We start from the raw sequence: 10,144 nt of genomic DNA on the forward strand, positions 1-10,144 counted from the left end.
AAAACACCAAGTGGGGGGGGGGGGGTCTGGGGGTCAGCTCTCAGCCTTATCCTGAGAGGCAGAGCCAGCTGTCAATCAAACAGCTGGATTGCACCTTGTTGGGATCCTTCCAGAGTCTGAAGCAGCTCTGCCACGTCAGCTGATAGAAGGGAATAACCCACAATCAGCTGATTCTGGGTCACAGAACAAAAGTAATTGCACTTCTGTGACCTACAGAAGTATGACCAAGAAAGCTTTGGTCATACTTCTTTTTTAAGTATTCAATGCTGTTGAAGGGTTTTCCCTGCTTCCTTAAAGGCTGCCATTGTTGAGCTTTTAAAAATGTTAGCTGCCTGGCTGTTAATGTAACTGACCCAGAACAGATGGCATATTTCCATTTCTAGGCTCCACTATGAAAATGGCATCTGCTTTTTTGGTTGGTTCATTTGCCTCCTCCTACACTTCCCCATGTTTGTTGCTTTAGATTACTGCACACCAACATAGTGACATTGTGTATGCAATAGCAGCCAATTACAATTCAGTTTGCAGTTTATATTGCTCAGACCCATGAAAACCAATGTACACGTGGTTGATATGGAATACTCCACACCATTTATGTTTGAAACATGGGCATCATGTTTGGATGCAGAAACCCAAAGCAAATAATCAGTCTGTCCCTTTTTATATTTGTAGTGCAGGTCTGAAAACAAAAAGTGAGAAACAGATTTGTTGGTAGCTGGGAACACAGCCCCTTCTTTTTTCAGACATTTTTTATAATGCTGTTAGACAAAGAGCTCATAGGTGTGATGGGTGTTACGTCCTCACGTGGGGCCCATTGTGGTAATGAGTCCAGCTGTACCCCTGCCTTCCCTGTGACCCCCCTCTGTGGATACTGCCCCCACCAGAGCAGTGACAGCTGCTGGTACAGAGGCGATTGGTAGGGGTGTGAGGCTGGGAGAGGGGGGGGGGGGGGTGTGAGAGAACGGGAAGTGTTGGGAGAAAGGTTAGGACAGAAGCTAAGGAATTCCAGACAGCTGCAGGCAGCTACTCCCCCCCCCCTTCCCAAACTGCCCCCCTTCCCTGCTGCTACAGGTTTTAATGTGCATTCCATACACAGGCTGGTACTGAGACTGCTTTCCCCATTACTAGAGACTGGACACTCTTAGAGCACGCTCTGCAACCACTAACGTGTCACAATTCATTGGCCTTTTATGACCAAAAATAGTATTTATTTTCATTCTTATTTATTACAGGTATTTATTTAGTGCTGACAATTTACACAGTGCTTTACATACTGTACAATCACTTCATTCACTGCTCCCAAGAAGCTTACAATCAGTTCCCTATCTCATGTGCTCACATACACCCATATGAGGTCCAATTTTAGACAGGAGCCAATTATCCTATCAGCAAGTTGTAGTGTGGAAGGAAACTGGAGTACCAAGAGAAAACACATGCAAGCACAGGGAATACATGCAAACTCCATGCAGATAGCAGTAGTAATCAATTGCTTTCCATTCATAAATCAGAAAAACAAAATCAGGCTCAATGTGATTTCCTCTATGGTTTCACATTGGAGCAGGTTATTTACTTTAAACAAGCAAAAAATTGGGGGAGCAAACCCTGAACATGTATATCTAAAGCCGGTGCAGCTATGAACCAAGCGACATGTATATTAAAAAAGAATAGCGCACACATGCTAAAGAAATGACTATCAAATATGGAGACAATCCATAAATAAAAATGGGATTTGGTCCCACCATATGGCCATATCGTGCTCAAGCCCACCACTGCGTCAAAGTACCCCATTGGCAGTGGGTCCTACACTATCCATAAAAAAGGATGAATCCAGCTTCTCTAACCCTTGGAGATAACACTCCTTGCTGGGAGAGATGTGCAACTGCACTACAAGGGACTTCTCCTATATCTAGTTGATAGTGGACAGTGGACAAGGAGTGTTATCTCCAAGGGTTAGAGAGGCTGAATTCATCCTTTTTTATGGATAGTGTAGGACCCACTGCCAACGGGGTACTTTGACGTAGTGGTGGGCTTGAGCACGATATGGCCATATGGTGGGACCAAATCCCCATTTTTATTTATGGATTGTCTCCATATTTGATAGTCATTTCTTTAGCATGTGTGCGCTATTCTTTTTTAATTTACTTTAAACAAAGACTGTTTGGATCAGTCCTGATAGCTTGTGGAGCTTACAGTCTAATAACTGTACCACTGTCATGCAAACAAAAAGAAGCACATATGTTTTTCATAACTAGGTATCAGACCAGTGATGTGATTATGTACATCAATTCAATCCATTGAAAAAAAAAATGTAAAAAGCAGGCTGTTTATTCACCTTTTTTCCCAGCTTTTATGTCTCTATCAGAAACATTGTCAGAATTGTCCCTGCATCAGGCTCGGTTTCCACTGCTGCGGCTACAGAGTCGCGCTACTTCTAGCGCGACTCTGTAGTGTTACTTGTTCGCGGCTTTCAGTGAGACTTGTCCCTCATTATAGAAGGAAGTCGTATTGAAGTCGGCCCAAAAGTAGTGCATGAACTACTTTTCAAGTCGCCGCAACTCAAGTCGCGGCAGTGAGAATGGGCCAAATAGAAATGAATGACTTTTGACTTGCTGTGCGACTTGACATGTGTCAAGTCGCACAGCAAGTCGCAACAGTGGAAACCGAGCCTCAATGTACACAATTCCACTCATCTACTGTAGTCATTACATTGAGATCATTTTACTGCCCGTTATAAATTTTTTTTTTATGAATGCTGCATGATAGAGACTGCAACAGCAGAATTAAGACTCGGTGTTTAGGAGCAGATCCAGGAACTTCTAACAGGCAGCTCTAATCACTGGAGCCCCAGTAAAAGACTTGAGTAGCTTTAATTTATAGAAAATCATGGTGGGCTGCCCCTTTACAGCCCATTCACACTAAAGCGATCCATTGCAATTAATTAATGCACATTATGGCTTGTGTTAACGTGTTGTGTTAGGGCAGCCCATTATTATGAAAAAAAAAAAAAAAAACGGTGCATGAACTTTTTTGTTCCAACACCGGACGTGGTGCACTGCAATGTGTTGTGCTTTACTATACCATCCATTGTGGTGCCATGCACAATGAATGACAGTTCAACGCACAGCACAGGTGCTTTGCTATAATGCTTATCAACATATACATTTGATCAGATGGCGCTTTGTCGCAACACAAAAATGTGAATGGCCCTTCAGAAAAATTCTGATTAAAAGTAATGCAGTTTATAAAAGTACCATTTTCTGATTCTACAGCTCGGCAGGCATTACAAGAGTGCAATGCTTAAACTGTGCCCTATTCCTAGTCCCTCAGTGTTCCATTGATACTCCTTCTCATCCTGGTATGTCAATGAGCGGCTGGTGCAGTTTAGATACTTCAAACCCAAAATGCTAATCCGGGAACCAACTCTTTGTGTTCTCATTGAACCAGTTAGTTTTTATGCAATATAAAACTGCACCTTCACGACTGTTCCTTGGTGCATGGACCCTGTATTTTATTGCAGGTCTCTTACTATCCACAGTCCAGATTGTACAATGTTCTGCAGTCAATCGTCCAGTTTCCTGTTCTGCTGTTGGTAACGCAATGACTCATTTTCTTGGAGATACAATAACTGTAGTATGAGTGTAAAGACAGCAGTGTGCCAGCATGAACGAGGCGAGGGATTGAGCTTAGTGAATTTTGACAAAAAGTGCAATGATTCAAGTGCCTGTCCCACATAACACTAGACAGACTCTCCGCTGTGTGCTCTAATCTCTGCTCTGTGTTCTTCAACTCGCTTTATTATTGCTTTTTTAGGATTCTCTAAATAGACTTAATATCTCCCTTTCACAATTATGCAATCAATCACTGTTTAGTGTCAAGCTGTACGTTCCTTATTTTATCATGTTGGCAAGCAGCATTACATCTAGTAATGTTCTGATTTTACAATCTGGCAAAGTTACAGGGGATTGCATACAGCGCCAGCATCTGCATTATTATTGCACATGGATTGTTCTAAATCAAGGGTTTGCAAACTTTCTAAACAAAGGGCCAGTTTACCATCCTTTCCGTCTGCCGTTTTTTATAACTGGCTGTTGTCTCCCAACATTCGGCCCATGTGTACCTGGCTTAATTGCGCCCTATTATTGGTATAAGTAGGAGCAATTGTGACCCATCGTTGATGTCATTGGGCCCATTGTTGGTGTCATTGAGTGGAATTGTGCCCCATCATTGATGTCATTGGGCCCATTGTTGGTGTCATTGTGTGGAATTGTGCCCCATCATTGATGTCATCGGGCCCCATTGTTGATGTCATTGAGATGACTTGTGCCCCATTGTTGGTGTCAGTGGGACGAATTGTGCCCCATCATTGGGGTCATTGTTGGTATCAGTGGATGAAGTAGTGTCCCAAGGGCGGGATAAAAACAAGTAAAGGGCCGCAGTTTTGAGTTCACTGCTCTAAATGAAGAACAAACCATAGCCAATCTAGATCACCTATGACTTTAAGCGGCTATTCAGCCTAGGGGGAAAAAAAAGTAAAATTCAGCAGCTACAGGATTTGTAATAGGACTTTTACACACCTGTCCAGGGATCCAGCGCTGTCTTCACATGGGCTAGTTCTTCACTAGTCTTCAGGTTCCCTGTGGCAGCATCCTAACTGTGGGCAGCCAGCTATGCAGCTTTCTGCTCCACAGCTGGCTTCGCAAAAGCGCAAGCTGCACTGCGCTGCGCTTCGTGAATGGTCTCGCTGTCTTCTGGGACATGTGACGTGTCCCAGAAGACTGTGGAGAGGGTGGGGAGAAGGAGAACATCCAATCAGATCGCCAAGGCAATCCAAGTGGAAGTGTGAGCTGGTACCTGTCAAAACCAGGTACCCCCCTCCCAAAAAAAAAAAATGACATGACAAATATGAGGGGGGGGGGTTGGTTGGAGGAGGAGGTGTCAAGCTGATTCCAATGAGATGAATATGTTGGTTTAGTTGATTTTTGGGGATGCCTGCATATTTTGGAAATATTGTGATATAAATAAGGGCCAAAGTACATAATTTGTACAGTTTTCCATAGCAACCATGGATAAGTTTTCTGTGTATGGATAATTCAGTTTTTTTAGGTTGCTAATTACAGAAAAGAATATATAACTATATATATATTTGTATGCTATTGTGGAATGGTGTTTGATCATTGAGGGCTGGGCTATTACATTGACTAGGCAGTGGAAAAAAGGTTTTTCTGCAGAGAGATGGAGAGGGTCTAATCTGCCTGGTCAGCTTGACACAGACCACTCCTTATCTTTCTGCCTCAGTGTAGACCATTCTCCCCTCATCATTAGAGGTGGGCTCGGACGTGTTCGCATTCCCGCGTACCTGATCCCACCAGGAAGCCGACACTGCACTCTGCTAATCACAGGCACTGAAACATTTCCCGATCCGCAGCTGCCCAGACCGGGAAATGTCTCACTGCCTGTGATTAGCCATTTGCAGTGTCGGCCTACTGGCGGGATCGGGTACGTGGGAACTCGAACATGCCCAAGCCCATCTCTACTCATCATCCTGGTTTGACGACATATACCACTTTCCCTCATCTACCTGTCTTTTTCCTCATCTTCCTGGCTCGACACACAACTCTCTCCCATCTTCCTGGCTCAACACTGACCCCTCCCCTTAATATTTCTGGCTCGGCACTAACCCCTCCCCTTAATATTCCTGGCTTAACACATAACTTTCTTCCTTTTTTGTGGCTCTACACTGGCCACTCTCACTTATATTCCTGATTGGACACTTCCACTCCTCTTCCTGGCTCAAAACAGGTCACTCCCCCTCATCTTCCTGGCTTGACACTGGCCACTCCCCCTCATCTTCCTGGCTTGACACTGGCCACTCCCCGTCATCTTTCTGGCTTGACACTGACCATTCCCCCTCATCTTTCTGGCTTGACACTGACCACTCCCCCTCATCTTCCTGGCTTGACTCTGACCACTCCCCCTCATCTTCCTGACTTGACACTGCCCACTCTCAAATTCCTGGTTTGACAATGGCCATTCCCCATCTTCCTGGCTTGACAATGGCCATTCCCTCATCTTCCTGGCTCGACAATGGCCATTCCCTCATCTTCCTGGCTCGACAATGGCCATTCCCTCATCTTCCTGGCTTTATAATGGCCATTCCCTCATCTTCCTGGCTCGATAATAGCCATTCCCTCATCTTCCTGGCTCCACAATGGCCATCCCCTCATCTTCCTGGCTCGACAATGGCCATTCCCTTATCTTCCTGGCTCGACAATGGCCATTCCCCCATCTTCCTGGCTCGACAATGGCCATTCCCCCATCTTCCTGGCTCGACAATGGCCATTCCCCCATCTTCCTGGCTCGACAATGGCCATTCCCCCATCTTCCTGGCTCGACAATGGCCATTCCTCCATCTTCCTGGCTCGACCGTGGCCATTCTCCCATCTTCATGGCTCGACAATGGCCATTCTCCCATCTTCCTGGCTCGACAATGGCCATTCTCCCATCTTCCTGGCTCGACAATGGCCATTCTCCCATCTTCCTGGCTCGACAATGGCCATTCTGCCATCTTCCTGGCTCGACAATGGCCATTCTGCCATCTTCCTGGCTCGACAATGGCCATTCTCCCATCTTCCTGGCTTGACAATGGCCATTCTCCCATCTTCCTGGCTCGACAATGGCCATTCTCCCATCTTCCTGGCTCGACAATGGCCATTCTCCCATCTTCCTGGCTCGACAATGGCCATTTCCCCATCTTCCTGGCTCGACAATGGCCATTCTCCCATCTTCCTAGGTCGACAATGGCCATTCTCCCATCTTCCTGGCTCGACAATGGCCATTCTCCCATCTTCCTGGCTCGACAATGGCCATTCTCCCATCTTCCTGGCTCGACAATGGCCATTCTCCCATCTTCCTGGCTCGACAATGGCCATTCTCCCATCTTCCTGGCTCGACAATGGCCATTCTCCCATCTTCCTGGCTCGACAGTGGCCATTCTCCCATCTTCCTGACTCGACAGTGGCCATTCTCCCATCTTCCTGGCTGGACAGTGGCCATTCTCCCATCTTCCTGGCTGGACAGTGGCCATTCTTCCTCCTTCCTGGCTCGACAGTGGCCATTCCTCCACCTTCCTGGCTCAACAGTGGCCATTCCTCCACCTTCTTGGCTCGACAATGGCCATTCCCCCATCTTTCTGGCTCGACAATGGCCATTCCCCCATCTTTCTGGCTCGACAATGGCCATTCCTTCATCTTTCTGGCTCGACAATGGCCATTCCTTCATCTTCCTTGCTCGACAATGGCCATTCCTCCATCTCCCTGGGTCGACAATGGCCACTCTCCCTTACTTTTTTTATTCAAAACTGGCAAGTTCCTCTCATCTTCCTGACTTAAGGTAGTCTACTCCCCATCATCTTTCCAGCTGAACACAAACCACTCTCCCTCGTCTTCCCCCATCTTCCTAGCTCGACAATGGCCATTCCCCCATCTTCCTGGCTCGATAATAGCCATTCCCTCATCTTCCTAGCTCGACAATGGCCATTCACCCATCTTCCTGGCTCGACGATGGCCATTCCCCCATCTTCCTGGCTGGACAATGGCCATGCCCCCGTTTTCCTGGCTCGACAATGGCCTTTAACCCATCTTCCTGGCTCGACAATGGCCATTCCTCTATCTCCCTGGGTCGACAATGGCCACTCTCCCTTACTTTCTTGATTCAAAACTGGCAAGTTTCTCTCATTTTCCTGACTTAAGGTAGTCTACTCCCCATCATCTTTCCAGCTGAACACAAACCACTTTCCCTTATCTTCTTGGCTGAACACAAACCACTCCCCCTCATCTTGGCTCAATGCATCCTTCTCATCTTCCTGGCTCGACACACAAATCCCTCTCTTTTTCTGGGCTTGACACTGGCCGCCACTCTTCTACCTGTCTTGACAAAAGCTATTCTTCTCTATCTTCCTGTCTGGAAGGCCTCATCACTGTGGCTCAGCTATGGGCACTACCAGACATCATGTGCCTCAACAGCCACTCCCCCTCATGTTCCTGGCTCAGCAACGGACATTCCCCCACATCTTTTGGCAACTGCACTTTCTCTCATCTTACTGGGTCAACACAGATCATTCTTTCCCATAATCCTGGCTAAATGAATACTAATCCCTTTCATCTTCCTGGCTCTACGACTACTTCTCCTAATTTTCCTGGCTTAACAACAGTCACTTTCCCTAATTCTTCTGGCTCGACACTGGCCACTCCCCTTCATCATCCTTACTTGATGCAGACTGCTCCTCCTCGTCTTCCTGGCTCAACACAGACCATGACTCCTCATCTTCCTGGCTCAATGCAAACTGCTCTATCTTATCTTCTTGGCTGCACACATAACTTCCTCTCTCTTTCCTGGAGTTGACAATGGCCACACTAACTCATTCGTTGCGCAACACTGGCCACTCCTCTCCCTGCACCCTCCCTCAACCTTACTGGGTTGACACAGACTACTCTCCCTCATCATTCTAGCTCAGTGCAAACCACTCCTTCGCATGTTCCTGACTCGACACAAATTACTCTCCCTCGTTTTCCTGGCTTGACATAGACACTCTTCCTCATCATCTTGGCTCGTCACTGCCCACTGTCTCTCATCTTCCTGGCTTAACACAAATTATTCTCCCTCGTTTTCCTGGCTTGGCATAGACATTTTTCCTCCTCTTCCTGGCTTGTCACCAACCACTGTCTCTCATCTTCCTGGCTTGCACACAGCATTGCCATTTGGGGAGTACATATTCCTGTGTAAGTTGTGACTTACATCTAGCACGTGATATTTCTTTAACTACTGGTAGCTCAGCGAAAGGTCTAGATAAGTATATGCATCTGCAGTGGTCTTTAGCAAAGCGAAGTTGTTGGTTTGCCTGTATGAACTAAGACTTGGAGAAAAAAAACTGCTGAAAGTGATCTGATAGACTTTTACATTGACTTTTAATGATATTCTTCATTCATATCTTGCAGGGGGACACCCCAAAAAACCGAGCTGAGAAGGCTGAGGACCCTGAACTTGCTGCCTACCTGGAGAATAGACAGCACTACCAAATGATCCAGAGGGAAGACCAGGAAACGGCAGTGTGATGGGAAACCTGAGCCCCACAAAAAAGACTTATTACTTCATAGAGACAGTCCTAACCTTCCAGGTTCTCTTAATGTGGGCAGAACTGCACCTTTTTTCCCTTTTCCCCTTACAGAGAAGCCTTACTGTACATCTCCTCAAAGCCCCACCAACTGTACATGGCACCTTCTAGGACTACTGGATAAGGGTTTGGCCTTTCCTCTGCCAAAAACTGATCATCTTTGCGAACCATAACGGGAAATATCCCCCAACCTCACAAAGCAAATTTCAAGCTTATCGTCCCCTAAAAATGTGTTTCATTGTTGATAGGCCTCTTGCCAACATGCTTCCATTTTTCAATACCTACTCCTTTTCAGTGACCTACTCACTGTGCTTACCCCTCTATATTAGCTATATTTTTGTATCTTGTTATTTAGATGCCCCCGAATATTTAATAACAGGTGTTGTACTGTTCTTTATTTTGTTTCTGTTTATGTGACTTGACTTGTGCTAACCTTCTATTCTCAGATCCCTTAGGGCACAAGACTTGTCATGTTCTTGCACATTTAGTCTTGGCAATTGGGGCTAGTTTACATGTGGTCTTTTTATGATGTCTGAATCTCGGTTGCAGTCATCAAAATGTTTTATGTATAATATTTTTTTAAATCCTCATTGTGGAGTGTTGTGTTGAACTAGTTTTATGTTAAATTGTGTGTGTGTGTGTGTGTGTGTGTATATATATATATATAAAAAAATGTAATCTTTAGAACCGAGATAGCTGCCGAGAGCCTATTTAAACAGTTCCTGTCTTATCAGATTTAAAGTAAGTAATTTGTGGACTGGTATGATAGGTTTAGAATATGCCTCGCAAGAGGCACTTTGTATATACTTTCTGTGACTAGAATATTCCTACTGCCCAGGGTGTTACTTCAGTGTTCCGTTATGTGGATTCATTGTTATTTCAGGACATACATTTCTGTGTGCTGAACGTAATCTATCAGTATACATTGACCATCTTGTGAAAAAATATTTTGTACTGGTTTGCCAGTTAAGTGTA

General features: G+C 45.6%; 1 protein-coding gene across 5 annotated transcripts in view; it reads left to right on the top strand.

Moving 5' to 3' along the window:
• Positions 1-9,824, top strand: part of DGKZ (diacylglycerol kinase zeta) — a 382,126-nt gene extending 372,302 nt beyond the window's left edge. For all 5 annotated transcript variants that reach the window (XM_082269996.1, XM_082269998.1, XM_082269997.1 and 2 more), the window contains one exon: positions 8,994-9,824. In XM_082269996.1, coding sequence (XP_082126122.1) covers positions 8,994-9,110 — 117 coding nt within the window. In that variant the 3' untranslated portion in view covers positions 9,111-9,824. The remainder of the gene's footprint in view (positions 1-8,993) is intronic.
• The last annotated feature ends 320 nt before the right edge of the window (positions 9,825-10,144 follow it).

This window comes from Pelophylax lessonae (assembly GCF_965119305.1).
Source record: "Pelophylax lessonae genome assembly, chromosome: 10".
NCBI classification, from domain to species: Eukaryota; Metazoa; Chordata; class Amphibia; order Anura; family Ranidae; genus Pelophylax; species Pelophylax lessonae.